The 15,615-nt window shown below is 45.7% G+C and overlaps 1 protein-coding gene across 1 annotated transcript in view; it reads left to right on the top strand.

The window, feature by feature from the left end:
- PSMD14 (proteasome 26S subunit, non-ATPase 14) overlaps nucleotides 1-15,615 on the top strand; it is an 86,747-nt gene that overhangs the window by 37,043 nt on the left and 34,089 nt on the right. Inside the window, exons 4-6 of the mRNA XM_040440455.1 lie at nucleotides 3,932-4,051; nucleotides 6,647-6,717; nucleotides 9,151-9,301. Of these exons, the coding sequence (XP_040296389.1) occupies nucleotides 3,932-4,051; nucleotides 6,647-6,717; nucleotides 9,151-9,301 (342 nt within the window). The remainder of the gene's footprint in view (nucleotides 1-3,931; nucleotides 4,052-6,646; nucleotides 6,718-9,150; nucleotides 9,302-15,615) is intronic.

The following is a 15,615-nucleotide window of genomic DNA, read 5'->3' as shown; positions in this document are numbered from 1 at the left end:
ATAAGACCTCAGCTCAGACCCCAATGTAAATGGACCTCAGTAAGAGTCCCATGCCTCTCATCAGCCCCATTATCATCCCTTATGCCTCTCATCACCCCCATTATCAGCCATTATGCCTCTCATCACCCCCATTGCCTTAGATCAGCCCCCAGCAGCCTCATGTTTTATAAAATAAAAAAACACTTGCCTCTCCTGCTCCTGGATGCCGCCTCTCCTCAGTCCGCAATCTTCTTCCTCCTGCTATGCTGTGAACTGGCGGAGCGCCCTCACGCTGTGCACAGCCGAGGACCAGGAAGCGGTGAGTACAGAGCCTTCACCGCTTCCTGGTCCTCCGATACTAATGACCGCTTCCATAATAGAAGCGCTCATTAGTATTCGCCCCATAAGGCAGGGCCATTTTTCCCACACTTTTTTTTTGGGGGGGGGGGGGGGGGTGCGTCTTATGGGGTGAAGAAGGTGGTAATTGTGCAGACTCTAGGCTGCAACACTTGAAATTTAGCTCGAGGGGCCTCCTTTTTTTTTTTTTTTTTCTTGATCATCTTAAGATGTTCCTACACCTTGATTGGAGCCCACCTGTGGTAAATTCAGCTGATTGGACATGATTTGGAAAGACACATCCCTGTCTACATGAGGTCTTATAGATTACAATGCATATCAGAGCAAAAAACAAGCCATCAGGAGGAAAGAACCTCCTGTAGAGCTCAGACAGGATTATGTGGAGGCACAGATCTGGAGAAGGGGACAAAAAAAATTCTCCTGCACTAAAAGTTCCTAAGAGCACTGTGACCTCCATAATTTTTTAATTGGAAGAAGTTTGAAATAACCAGGACTCTTCCTAAAGCTGGCTGCCCCATCAAAGTAAGTATTATGAGGAGATGTCCTTGGTAAGAGAGGTAACCAATAGGGATGAGTGAATCGACTTCGGATGAAACATCCGAAGTCTATTCGCATAATACTTTGAATGCTGTACGGATCGATCGCTCCATACAGTATTATAATGTATTGGCTCCTATGAGCCAAAGTTATCACTTTGCGCATTCTCGCGAGACTTCGCATAATAACTTCATAAATCAATTTCTACTGTAAAAAAAACGTTTCCCGAACTCTGGTTTGGTTCCAATCGATTCACTCATCCCTAGTAACTAGTGGTCACTGGCTCAGCTCCAAGTATCCTGTGCGCAGATAGGAGATACTTCCAGTAGGTCAGCCAGCAGTGGCCAGAAAGAAGCCTCTCCTCAGTAAAAACAAAAAACAAAAAAAAAACACATGAAAGCCCACCTGGAGTTTACAAAAAAGCACCGAAAGGATTTTCAGACTGAGAAACAGGATTCTGTGGTTTGCGGGACCCCGAGCATCATGTCTGGAGGAAACCAGGCACTGCTCTTCACCTGCCCAATACTCTCCCTACAGTGAAGCATGATGGTGGCAGCATCATGCTGTGGGGGTGTTTTTCAGCAACTGAGACAGGCAGACTGGTCAGGGTTGAGGGAAAGCTGAATGGTGCTAAGTAAAAAGATATATTTTTAAAGGGGTTTTGTGGGATTTTTATACTGATTGCTGGGGTCCGACACTTGGGACCCCCGCCGATCAGCTTTTTGAAAAGGCACTGGTGCTCCTGGAAGCGTCGCGGCCTTCCCTGTGCTCACCAAGCACAGCGCCGTACATCTTATTCGTATAGTGACTGTGCTTGGTATCGCAGCTCAGCCCCATTCATTTAAGTGAGACTCAGCCCGATACCAAGCACTGCCACTATACAATGTACAGCGCTGTGCTTGGTGAGCTGCGAAAAGGCCGCAGCTCTGCTCAAAGTGCCTTCTCAACTGATCGGTGGGGGTCCCAGTTGTCGTACCCCACGATCAGTATAAAAGTCTGACCTCAGACTGGGCGAAGTTTTATCTTCCAGCAAGACAGTGACCATAAGTGCACAGCCAGGACAACACAGGAGCGGCCTAGGGACAACTTTGTGAATGTCCTTGAGTGGCCCAGCCAGAGCCCTGACTTGAACCCAATCAAACATCTCTGGAGAGGCCTGAAAATGGCTGTCCACCGAATGTCCTCATCCAACCTGACCGAGCTTGGGAGGATCTGCAGAGAAGAATGGAAGAAAATCCCCAAATCCAGGTGTGCAAACTTTGTGGCATCATACCCAAGAAGACTGGAGGCTGTAAGCGCTGCCAATGGGGCTCAAGTCCTGAGTAAAGGGTCTGAATACTTATGTCAATGCAAGATTTTCGTTTTTTCTTTTCAACAAATTATCAAAGATTTCGGACATTTTGCTTCACTTTGTCATAATCGGGTGTTGAGTGCAGAATGATGGGCTCTTGAATTTTGTTTGTATATTAGCACAAAATCGCAACTTAAAAATGTGAAAAAAGTATAAGGGTCTGAAGACTTTCTAAATGCACTGTATTGCCTTTTCTGGAGGAATAAAGCAGGTCCAATCTTTCTTTAACACCAACCACTGGATTGTGAGGAAAAATGGAAGGAATTCTTCCAGAATGCAGTGCTGCAGAGAGTGAAGCTGCTCGGGGAGCATCTGTCCACAGTGTATGTATTGACTAGCTTCCGTAGCAATGAGCAGAATTCTGAATGCAGCTCTAGATTATGGGACACCTGGACAATTTGAAACAATAATGCACCAATTACATAATTTATTGGCTCTTTGGCTGCCACACCAGTCCACTGGGTCCAATAAAAGACAATCGCCACACAATTTTGCAGTAAAATCATGCAGCCAGTAGATGTGGCCTGGCCACACCTTTGGGTCGTACCCTTAAGTGGTTTTTCCACTAGAAATGATGCTGAACCCGGACATACCCAGGCAGCCCCCTGATGTTAGCATCCGAGCATCTCATGCTCCGATGCACTCCCTTGCCCTGCGCTAGATCGCGCATGGCAAGGGCTCTTTTGCTTACAATAACACACTGCCGGGCAGTGTGTTCGGTGATGTCACCGGTTCTGATGGGCATGCTTTAACGCTGCCCTAGCTATTTTACTGGATAGGGCAGCGCTACAGCCCGCCCATCGGTGCCTGTGACGTCACTGAGCTTCCTGGCAGCCCCATGGAGAGCCCGGTTCGCCACCGGAACTCCTGAAAATGCCTTTGCCCTGCGCAATATAGCGCAGGGCAAAGGAGAGCATCGGAGCATAAACTGCTCCGATGCTCAAGTCAGGGGGGCTGCCTAGGTGAAAATGGAGGTATGTCCGGGCAACCTCTTTATAGGGGTTGTTCACCCCCAAGGGCTTTTCGTGCAGACCCCCAGCGTGTCCTGATCTGACCTGATCCCTGCCTCTGAGTTCTGGGTTCTCCACTACCCTAACAACCCCCCCCCCCTATCCCCCATTCCACCCCGCCACCGCTGCAGGCCGCAGGTTTCCCTTCGTCAACATTTGGTTTATATGGGTCACTGCAGTGACTGGCTGCAGTGGGGACATGTCCCCCATGCATCAGGTGACTCAGTGACATGGCGCATGGAGGACATGTCACTGCTGCAGAGGCGACGTGACCCACCTCAAACTGTATGTTGACGTGGGAAAAGTAGTGGTCTGTAGCGGCCATGAGGACGCAAAGGAGCTGGAACACAGCGGCGGGGATCGGGTAACTATGATTCCCTCCACAGGTCTGGATACGCTGAGGGGGTCTGCAAGAAAGGCTTCCGGGAGTGAACAACCCCTTTAATTGTATATTGTAGTCCATGCCGCACACCAAGCAGAATATATTTCCTGTTTAAATCGCACACAATATGTCTTTATTATTATAATTATTATTGTTATACATTTTAATTTAAAAAAAATGAGAACATCATAGAAATAGTGTGGGGCTAACACCCCATGAAGGGCAGTCCTCTAATGTGCAAATATAAAATGAATTGCATGCTCCAGTTAGGTAGAAATCACATGCTTTCTGTTAATGCTCCTTTCCTCATTCTAGATGCTAAAGCATGGCCGGGCTGGTGTCCCAATGGAAGTCATGGGCCTAATGCTGGGAGAATTTGTGGATGATTACACAGTCAGGGTCATTGACGTGTTTGCCATGCCACAGTCTGGAACTGTAAGTCCTTTTACTTTGTAAAATATAAAGTGCATCTGTTTAATAGTTAATTTTACACTGAAAGCACGGCAGAGAAAATGTCAAATACATGGAGGAAATCGACAGATATTTGTGGACTTGCATACAGGTGTAAATGATAGAAAACACCAGTCCTTCCAAATCACAAAACTGGTATTCGGGTTATGTTAAAGGTTTTGTCTCCTCTGAGACATTGGGGGCATATCGCTAGGATATGCCGTCAGTATCATATAGGTGTGGGTCCCTCTAGGACCCGCAAATATCTCTACAACGGTGCCCCCAAAGTGAACAAAAGGGCACTGTGCTCTCCATTCACTTCTATGGGGTTTACGAAAAATAGCTGAGTGCTGGCTCGGCTATTTTCGGCAGTCACATAGAGGTGAATGGAGAGCTAGCCTTGCATGCGCAGTGCACTCCTTCCACTTCTGTGGGACGTCCGAAAGTAGCCGAGTGTTCTCGCTTTATTATTTTGAAACTCCCTTAGAAGGGAATGGAGAGCATGCTGCGCATGCACAGTGTGCCATTGTTCGCTTTAGGGGCCCTGTTTTAGAGAGAGGTACGGGTCCAACAGTTGGGACACGCCTATATAACATTGGATTGATATCGCAGATATGCCACCAATGTCTCAGGTGACACTCCCCCTATAAGCTATCCCCTATTCACAGGGTAGGAGATAACTATTGGATTGGCAGGATAGGTCATCAGTATCTGATCGTGGGGGTCCGACACCTGGTACCCCCCACCGATCAGCTGTTTTGAGAAGGCAGCGGCACTCCTGTGAGCGCCGCAGCCTTCTTGCCGCTTTCCAAGCAGAGAGCCGTACGTTATATAGCGGCTGGTATTGCACTGAGCCCCATTGCCATGTGCATAACCTTACGTTTGTCATTGTTGAACCTCATCTGCCACTTCTCTGCACAAGCCTCCAATTTATATGTTACTATATAGAAAAACTCTTTCTAGCAAAGCTGGAACCTGTCCTGTACCTCACGTGGATCCAGAGATCTCCTCATTCATTACTCCAAGTGCTCTGATTTATTTCAAGCTGGCAGCTCAGGGGGCATATCATTTCTGCTGCAGCTCTCCCCATCACAGCTCAGGGAGCGTGTCCTTTCCCCTGCAGCTTTCTCCCTGTAACTGTCACCACTTCCAACAGTAGATATGGCTGGTGGCAGTTGAATAAAGGAACTAAGGATGTGCGTCCACCTCAGCAAGGTGTCTGGAGAATTAAAGGGAATCTGTCAGCAGTTTTTTCCCTTTGACACTGGCTGAACTGTTAGATGTGCGCTTGGCAGCTGAAGACGTCTGTGTTGGTCCCATGTTCATATGTGTCCGCATTGCTGAGAAAAATGATGTTTTTATATATGCAAATGAGCCTCTAGGAGCAACGGGGGTGTGGCCATTGCACCTAGAGACTCTGCTCGCTCTGCAACTGCGTAGCCCTCTGCACTTTGATTGACGGGGCCAGGCAATGATGGCGTTTTCACTGCCTGGTCCTGTCAAAGCGCAGAGGGTGCGGCAGTTGCAGAGAGAGTAGAGCTACTAGGAGTAACGGCAACGCCCCCGTTGCTCCTAGAGGCTCATTTGTATATTTTCTCAGCAATGCGGGCACATATGAACATGGGACCAACACAGAAGTCTTTAGCTGCCAAGCGCACATGTAACAGGTCAGCCAGTGTCATAGGTACAAAACTGCTGACAGATGCCCTTTAAGGTAAAAAGCAAACTGCAGGTGGGTCTACACAGATACATTTTATTGAATACCTTGGCGGTCATAATATACATTTTTAATTACATGCAGTTACAAAAGTATTCAGATCCAGACAATGGTTTGAAAAATATTGAATATTTTTGTTGGACATCCCTTTTAAAAGAGAACATTCTGTCTGCCTGCTGTCACCACTAGAGGGCGGTCTGGATTTTACAGCACACGATTTTTCGACATTGATTTCAGTAATAAAACTGCATGCCGGAAGCACCGCCTAGTGGCTACTGCACACAGCCAATAGTGTGTCAGTGCAGGACATTTATCAGACGTGATTTTTATTTTTATTTTTTAATAACATTTGTAACCCAGTATGCAGCATTTTTATCCCACAGTGTGACATAGCTGTAGCAACTGGGAAGTACTGTATGTTCATATCATACCCTGACTCAATCCTCTGCTGTAGATCTTGATTCCCTAATAGATTTTGTGCTGCTTAAACAGCCTTTTTCCATAATGCCATCGCTAATGTTTGGATTGGCCTTACTCATAACTGTGTAGGCTTTCTACAAAACTGTCATGTTTGTCACAAATTGCTCCATTTGCTAATTAACTTGATTTTTAGAAGATGATTCCTGCTTCCTTTAACAGTTTTGTGTCTTGTTTTGTAACAGCGATAACCCTTTAATATTAGATATCTGAACAGCTTGGATTGCAACTTTCATTCCATGCAAATATTGAAATAAATTGTGCATATTCTTATTTTATGCACATTGCAAGTCTTCAGGGGGAAAAAAAATAAAATCAATATCTGTCAGGGATTCTGCCCAGCGTCCATAGAGATGTGAAGGAATTGTCCGGTTTGTGTTTTACAGGGTGTTAGTGTGGAGGCCGTGGATCCAGTGTTTCAGGCTAAAATGTTGGACATGTTGAAGCAAACTGGAAGGTAAGGCGTTCTGGTCTGAATTATTGTCTTTGTTTATAATGGTCTCCAATGAATTCTGGATGGGATCTTCAGTTTCCTGGCTTTCACGCTGACTTGATGACCAATGTTTATAGCCTAATGAGACAAGAAACCTGAAGCTTCAGGTATGGTAGTAGTTACCATTGCTATCCCTTTCTTTCCACAGGGAATGCTAAGATATGTGTTTTTTTTTAATGAAATGGCCACTAGTGGGGGGGTTTAACACCTTGACCAATAAAATAGTGGTTCTGCAGCATCACATTCAGTATTTGATAGGTTAACATGGCAGAAAGACATTCTTACAAGTAAGGCCTCATGCACATGGCTGTTGTGCGGTTGTGGTCCCCAGTGCATCCGTGCAGTGCATCCGTGCAGCGGACTGGACCCATTCAACTTGAATGGGTCCGTGGTCAGTCCGCACCTCAAAAAAATATGACGTCATATTTTTTGCGGTGCGGAACAACGGAAAGAAACACCACAGAAGCACGCCGTAGTGCTTCCGGTGTTCGTTTCCGTGACTGGGTCCGCATCCCTGATGAGGGGTGCACACGGCCGGCAGCCGTGTATTGCCGACCCGCTGTTTGCGGGCTGCAATACGGCCACTGCCGCCCAATGGCCGTGTGCATGAGGCCTAAGGGAAATAAAATGGTCAGCAACCACTTTCATCCTTCCATGTCACAGTCAGGCACTGATGTTGGGGTCTTGTCCCAAAATATTGCTTGGTATCTGACTCTGGGGGTCCAACTATTGGGACAGCCACCAGTCGTGAGATTCCAGAATGAATAGAACAATGGTCAGACTTAAGCGCTACTCCATTCATTCTCTCTGGCACTGCCAGAGACAGCGGAGAGATTTACTCTGCTCCGTTCATTTGGGCAGTTCTATTGGTCGGTCTTAATAAATGTGCCCCTTATTCCCTATCCTGTGGATAGAGGCTAAAGGGGTGTTCCAGTAATTTCAAGTTATCCACAGCACAAGGGCTAACTTTTAAACGAGTTGGGGTCCTTTCACTGTGGTCCCCACTAAATGCAAGAACTGGGACCCTCAAAATGGACAGAGCGGCACGTTGGGCACTGATATTTTGGGACAGCACCTTCAAACTTTTTATTGCTTCAATGCACATACAAGAAAATGTGAAGCAATTTTGGAAATGTCCTTGATTTTATAAAGTTTCTGCTTTTGTGTTTGCACCCCCCCCCCCCCCCCCCTTGTAGAGCCATGTATCTCCAAGGGTACAGACTACAACCGAACCATGTGCGTCACTCTGTTCCCTCTATCTGCATTTCTTGGTAACCTACACACAGTAGAAGAGGAGGCAGATGATGTGAACTATGCATAAATGCTGCATCAGACTACACACAGGCTACATTGTAGTCTGTAACCATGGAAACAGTGTCTGCATAGGAGCTGTATTCACAGACAGCAGGATATTTTTAATTAGAATGATGTTAAAAAGGTACTTTATTTTTATTTTCAAATCTGTGATCCATTGGAATAAAATGTATACAGAACCAAACCACGTCCTATCTGCATATCCCACAATTCAGTTGTTGTTGTTTTTCTGTCTCGGTCAGATTCATATTCCCTAACATGAGTGGATATTAGCTGCCGGGAAGCATTACCTGCAAGACAAAGACAATAATACCTTTAATTGATTGTATAATTCTAGTCTTTAGATTGGAGTTGTAGCCTAATAGATGCTGAGACTTGTAGTTCTTGACACTCCTATATTATACGTTCCACCACCCCAGTGTTGCTATACCCGGCAGCTGGCCTCACATACTAATATGTTTTTTTTGGGGGGGGGGGGGGGATTGTACATGAGAAGGTAGTTAAAGATTTTCCGTCACGGTTGCTCTTAATTGCTTTATTAGTAAACAGTCCTGTCTAGCGCGGCGCTCACGTTAATACGGCAGATCATTTTCTACGTCTCTTTATTCTTTACCTCTCAACAGTTGTCATGTGCACGCTCAAAATTCTTTTACTGTGAGAAAAAAAAAAAAAATTCAAAATTAATGTTAGCAAAAGGCTCAGCAGCTGAGCGGAACAGTGCAAATTGCTTTTTGACTGGGTTCCTAGTTGTACTGCTGGTTTAATTGATATTTAAAGAGAAGATATTTACTCAAGTGCTGAAAGGGTAAAAACTGGCTCAGGGAAGGTGTGGTAACAGGGTGAAATCCTGAAAGCACCATCTACTATCGCTAATGTGTATCCCTTAATGATAGCACTCCTTTGTCACACTTATTCATGTTCTTGCTTTCACAATGATACTATGGTGAACGTTCTTAATGGTGCCTCTTTCACACCGTCGAATTTCCTGTTTCCAAGTCCCTAATTTATACCCAGTTAGTTTAATGCCTCGTTTCATATCGTACCACCATGTTTGGGAAGTCTGATGGGTCTTCTCGTTTGCAGGCCTGAGATGGTGGTGGGTTGGTACCACAGTCACCCCGGCTTTGGTTGCTGGCTCTCGGGGGTCGACATCAACACCCAGCAGAGCTTTGAAGCCTTATCCGAACGAGCCGTCGCCGTGGTCGTGGATCCCATTCAGAGTGTAAAAGGCAAGGTAAAGTACAAGCTGTCTATTTACCAAGCTAGTAGTAGAAATCAGTCTGTGGTGGTGTTTTTATTTATTTTTATCCCTTTTTTTTTTTTTTCTCTTTCTGTGCTTCGATGTCTAATTAATACATCGCCTTATCCCCAAGAGCCTTGTTTGTCCGTGCACGAGATGGTTCTTACAGCTTTATTGAGCCGTCTCGTTACTCCCCTTTGATTAATCGGTCGACGTTGACATGTAATTTTTATTTAAATTTTTATTTTTTTTTGTAAAACGGGCTTGAATATTATTAGAGAGCCTTTTAGGGATTTCCGGGTCCTTTCCCAATCACATCGGGTAGAAAAGACCCTTGTCCTAGTTAACACCAGCACAATGCTCCCACTCCACACGGGTAGACAATTAAAGTTTTTTGGGGTTTTTTTATAAAGAAAAAAACGGCGAACGACTTCAATACCTCTATTGCATTCGAAAAGAAATTAACTTGCAAAGCATTTTGGGCTGTCGTTGTCCTTTGTTTAAATCTCTTTTGTTCTTATTTGGTTTCTTTTTCTTTTTTTTCTTTTTTTTTTCTTTCGCTTCAGCCCCATATGCCATTTTCCTATTTCCTGCCTCGTGACAGCAGGGTGCAGGTCTATTATCACCTTCACAGAGCTGTCTGCAAATGTGAGAGGCAATTCGATTTTGCTCAGCCACAGGGAGAGTGGATTAGAAAAACTCAGAAGCTCCTGAAATTGGCTCGAATGGTTTACTGCTTTAAAATACTGCTGAGGTGTCTTGTTGGAACATGTCACTTCCATTGTAATGTAAAATAATAGATATGATAAAATGATCGCAGGGCATTTATTATAGAAGTTTGCCTTCCTCTTAAAATAGCCCGTCATTATGTATCTCGCTAAACATCGCCTGCCACAGCGCAGGCACTGACGCTTTTCTGTTGGGGGGGTGGGGGGTAAATGATACGTGGAAACATCTCATATTTCACCAGGGGGACGAAAAACATTTATATCACAAGTTGATTTAAGTTTTAATTGCTGTGAATTAAGTATATTACCCAAGAAGTAATTGCTTTTGGGTCAGGTGGGGGAGGGGCAAAGAGGAAAATCTTCCATGACTGGGCCCTAATTAACTAATAAACTAATTGGTTCAGCGACGTTTAATTAGCAGACATACCGGAACGCTGTCTGGGGTAATTTAGGACTGCTAATTTTTTTTAAAAATATTTGGCAGCCCGTATACAGTTACACTGCCCCCTGCCGGGCTACTTTCACACTCTCGTTTGGTGCGGATCTGCGCAGACTGATCCGTTCAGATAATACAACCGTCTGCGTCCGTTTTGTATTATCTTTAACATGGCCAAGACGGATCCGTCTGGAACACCATCGAAAGTCAATGGAGGACTTGTCCATTTTCTATTGTGCCAGATTGTGTCATAGAAAACGGATCCGTCCCCATTAACTTACATGGGGCTCAGTTTCGTCAGACAATGCAAGCAGCGTTTCGGCGTCCGCCTCCAAAGCGGCATTGAGACGGAACGGAGGCAAACCGATGCGTTCTGAGCGGATCCTTATCCATTCAGAATGCATTAGGGCAAAACTGATCCGTTTTAGACCGCGTGTGAGAGCCCTGAACGGATCTAACAAATGGAAAAGCCAAAACGCCGGTTAGAGGAATGACTTATTGTGAAAAAAAACATAGATTGCCACAGCAAGCAATGAGGGTGTTGTCCTTCCTTACATTCTTGTTGCTCAAACCTTCACCCAACGGCAGACCCAGGTTTGTTCACCTATACAAAAGGTACTTGAGGACACCTGCCATAGATGGATGGCTAGATAGGTGGGTATGCCATAGATGGGTGGCTAGATAGGTGGGTATGCCATAGATGGGTGGCTAGATAGGTGGGTATGCCATAGATGGGTGGCTAGATAGGTGGGTATGCCATAGATGGGTGGCTAGATAGGTGGGTATGCCATAGATGGGTGGCTAGATAGGTGGGTATGCCATAGATGGGTGGCTAGATAGGTGGGTATGCCATAGATGGGTGGCTAGATAGGTGGGTATGCCATAGATGGGTGGCTAGATAGGTGGGTATGCCATAGATGGGTGGCTAGATAGGTGGGTATGCCATAGATGGGTGGCTAGATAGGTGGGTATGCCATAGATGGGTGGCTAGATAAGTGGGTATGCCATAGATGGGTGGCTAGATAGGTGGGTATGCCATAGATGGGTGGCTAGATGGGTGGGTATGCCATAGATGGATGGGTGGGTATGCCATAGATGGATGGGTGGGTATGCCATAGATGGATGGCTAGATGGGTGGGTATGCCATAGATGGATGGGTGGGTATGCCATAGATCGGTGGGTATGCCATGGATGAATATACCATAGATGGATGGACGGATAGCTAGACATTGTGTAGTTTCTGATAAACTGGTCTTGGTGAAAGAAGTCGGCTATAGAGAACCAGGACTATATGGGATTGAGGTGATTCATTGGGTAATATACAAATGATTGTTGTCAAATAGTGGACAGATTTTATAGGAAGATTTCAGTTCATTTTTTATCTCCGCTTAAATACGAAGACATTTTTTTTTACACTTTTATAGTTAAAATGTTTTAGGTTTTTTTTCTGTTGGAAGTTCATACAAGTGTGTTGTGTGAAGTAATATTGCTGCTTTTTTTTCATGCCCCATCTTTCACTTTTGCATACCAGCCTTGAAGGGGTTAACCCCGACTGCCACTTATAGGTATTTCCAAGTTGTTTAGTAAATAGAGCTCCAGCGCGGAATCCTCCAAGGGAGCGGTAAGAAAATGCACACCCTCCAAGGAATCTGTTTCTTGCAGCCGAAATTGACATTGTATAAATAATTTGGGCGCGTGGTAACTTTGAGCACACAATCACATCATTTCAGTGATATTCCTTTGGCATAAGTCGGTTTCGGTTGTTTGTGCTTTCCAGCTAAAATGGCATAAAAAGTCTGATTTCTCTGAATTTTTTATGTCGAGGGCCTTACAGCCGGCAGGGAGTGATGTCTTTCACTCGCGGCCGCCTGACGGTGCACAGCAGCAGAAGTAACGTACCCAGAGCCGCACTGCCGGGGTCACATGCCGACCATAAATCTTTAAATATCCTGCACGTTTAGCAAGGAGCTGATCTGTTGCAGGTGATAAAAGATGTTTAGATGGGACATTAGTTGTTTTCTTCTTCTTCTTCCACACCTGGCATATGTACAAAGCTTGTGCGATCACAGAATACATTACAATAACATGCTTGACTTAAAATCACATCTGTGCACGCAGGTTCCTCAAAGAGGCGAGTAAAGCGCAGCTTTGATGTCCCTGCTAAAAGCAACCGGCAGACATTGTGATGGTGCTGTGTAATATCCGGCAGTATGTGCATTATAAACTGAAGAGCCAAGTACCATCTTAGCAGGTTGTAAGCCGTAGATGTCGTTTCTGGCCCTTATATTAACCCTTATATTAAAGGGGTTCTCCGGGATTGATTTAAAATGGCCGCCAGCAACCTCCTGAACAATAGATGGTAATAATGGTATTGTGCCTACGATATGCCATCATGGCTGAACAGCCTGATAGGGACCCTCACCAATGTGTAGTATATGCTAGTGCCAGAGCATAGTATATAGTGAGGCCCCACCCTCTGTGCAGTGAGACCCCACTAAAGTCTATGGGGAATACCTCTCTACAGAAGGTACGGAATCGCACAAACATTTTAAAATCTGCACAACAAGTCAATTTCCATACGGAAGTAAAAAAGCAAAGTGTACATGCGATTTGTCAAATCTGATTCACTTCGCTAGTGCAGTTTTTCCGCATGAAAATGCGCACAGAAAAACTGCACATAATTTGCATTGTGTGACATAGAATGCTCTTGGTCCGATTTCCATATGTTCCCCCAATGTGGAGAAATCAGCTTTTTTTTATCTTTATGCAAATTAGCTTCTGGGTGCAGAGGTACCCAGAGACACCGCTCGCTTGCCTCAATGTCCATGCCCCCACTTAGACTGACAGGGCCAGGCAGTGATCATGTACTCATACCTGGCCGCGAAGTCTTGCAGCAGCACATTCGGTGCATGTGCAGTACAGGGCTGGAAATCGCCCATCTGCCCTTGCCTGGAGTCTTAATTCAGCTTGTTCTGCGCATGAGCAGTGGAGAACTGGAGATCGCCCATCTGCCCAGCGATCTCCAGCCCTGTAGTGCACGTGCACTGAATGCACTGCCGCGAGACCTCAGAACCAGACGTGCGTACATCACTACAGCCTGGCCCTGTCAAAGTGTTGTGGGTACTGACATTAAGGCGAGGTTCAACAGCAATGTTCTTGTTACACCCTGGGCCTCATGTTGCAAAAATAAATAAAAGGCTGATTTCTCCACGTTGGGGGCACATATGGAGATCGGACCAATGGCATTAGAATGTGGTGAGCTGTGCGCATCTCCCTTGGCAGATGGATTTAGATCAAGGTATCTGATGACAGAAACCCTTAAATAAATCTTTGATGTGCTGTCACCACTAGAGGGAGCTCATGGCAAACTGTGTGATTTAGTTCAGTCAGTGTATGAACAGTTTGCAGTGAGCTCCCCCTAGAAGTGGCTGCCAAAATGATATCATTTAAATAAATGTTTATGCAGTGGATTTTGTGCTCTGTATCCTAAAAACAGAGCTCCAACCACTGTGTAAAGGTATATCAAGTTAAAAGGGGTTTCCAGAAAGTGATGACAGAACCTCAGGATAGGATGTCAAAATCTGATAGGTGGGGATCCAAGAGTCAGACTCCCACCTATCAGCTGTTGGAAGGGGCCCTGGCACTATTAGCACTTCTTTTTCTTGAAGTCAGGTCCATCGGACACATTGCCTTTGTGCTGCTCATTTCCATTCCCGTGAAGCGGGCTCAGCTGCAGTACCAAGCACAGCCACTATGCAATGGATGGAGCTGTGCTTGGTATATTAAGAGGAAGCCCCTCTTCAGTTATTCGGCAGGGGCAGCGGGAGTTGAACCGCACCGATTTAGATATTCTGTCCTAAGACATAGGTCAATCAATAATTAACCAAAAACCCTCTTTAAGTCACTGTTCTGAATCTAACATTAACATGGTATTCACAGGTTCACATTTACTCTAAAGGGGTTTTCCGAGCGTTTTTTTATTGATCACCCATCTTCTGGATAGGTCATCAGTTTCTGATTGGTGGGGATCCGACACCCAGGCTCCCTGCCGATCAGCTGTTTGAAAAGCCACTGATGCCTGCAGCAGCGCCATGTCTTCTCATGTGGCCTAGGAGCAGCTCAGCCCCATAGAATTGAATGAGGCTGTGATACCAAGCACAGCCACTATACAATGTACGGCGCTGTGCTTGGTGAGCTGAGAGAAGGTTGTGGCACTCGAGCGTCGGTGCCTTTTTTTTTTTTTTACAGCAGATCAGTGGGTGTCAGACCCCCAAGATTAAATATTTATGACCTATCCAGAGAACAGCTCATCGGTAACAAAAAACTCAGAAAACCCTTTTAAAGAGAACCTGTCACCAGGATTTTGTGTATAGAGCTGAGGACATGGGTTGCTAGATGGCCGCTAAAAAATAATAAAGCACACAGAGCTATGGGGACTGGGTATTGCGGATGTGCTAGCGGCCATCTAGCAACCCATGTCCTCAGCTCTATACACAAAATCCCAGTGACAGGTTCCCTTTAAGCGTTATCTTCAAAGATAAGGGCATTTTAAAGAGGACCTTTCACCTTGAAAAACATTGTGAACTTAGTATGCTGCCATGGAGAGCGGCGCCCGGGGATCTCACTGCACTTACTATTATCCCCGGGCGCCGCTCCGTTCTCCCGTTATCCCCTCCGGTATCTTCACTCACTAAGTTATAGTAGGCGGTGTCTGCCCTTGTCCTGTGGGCGTCTCCTTCTCCTAGGCTGTAGCGCTGGCCAATCGCAGCTCACAGCCTGGGAGAAAAAAACCTCCCAGGCTGTGAGCTGTGCATTGCGATTGGCCAGTGCTACAGCCTAGGAGAAGGAGACGCCCACAGGACAAGGGAAGACACCGCCTACTATAACTTAGTGAGTGAAGATACCGGAGGGCATAGCGGGAGAACGGAGCGGCGCCCAGGGATAATAGTAAGTGCAGTGAGATCCCCGGGCGCCGCTCTCCATGGCAGCATACTTAGTTCACAATGTTTTTCAAGGTGAAAGGTCCTCTTTAAACAGTACCCATCAATTTAACAAACTTCTGTCATGTCACTGAAACGAAGTGCTCTCCTGAGCCCTATGGCACTTTATTCCTGTAGTACTCTCCGAGCGAGCACAAACTTTTA

The sequence above is a fragment of the Bufo bufo genome, chromosome 7, assembly GCF_905171765.1.
Source record: "Bufo bufo chromosome 7, aBufBuf1.1, whole genome shotgun sequence".
NCBI lineage: Eukaryota > Metazoa > Chordata > Amphibia > Anura > Bufonidae > Bufo > Bufo bufo.
The sequence above is the reverse complement of the archived record's forward strand: the minus strand, read 5'-3'. Positions and strand labels throughout refer to the sequence as shown.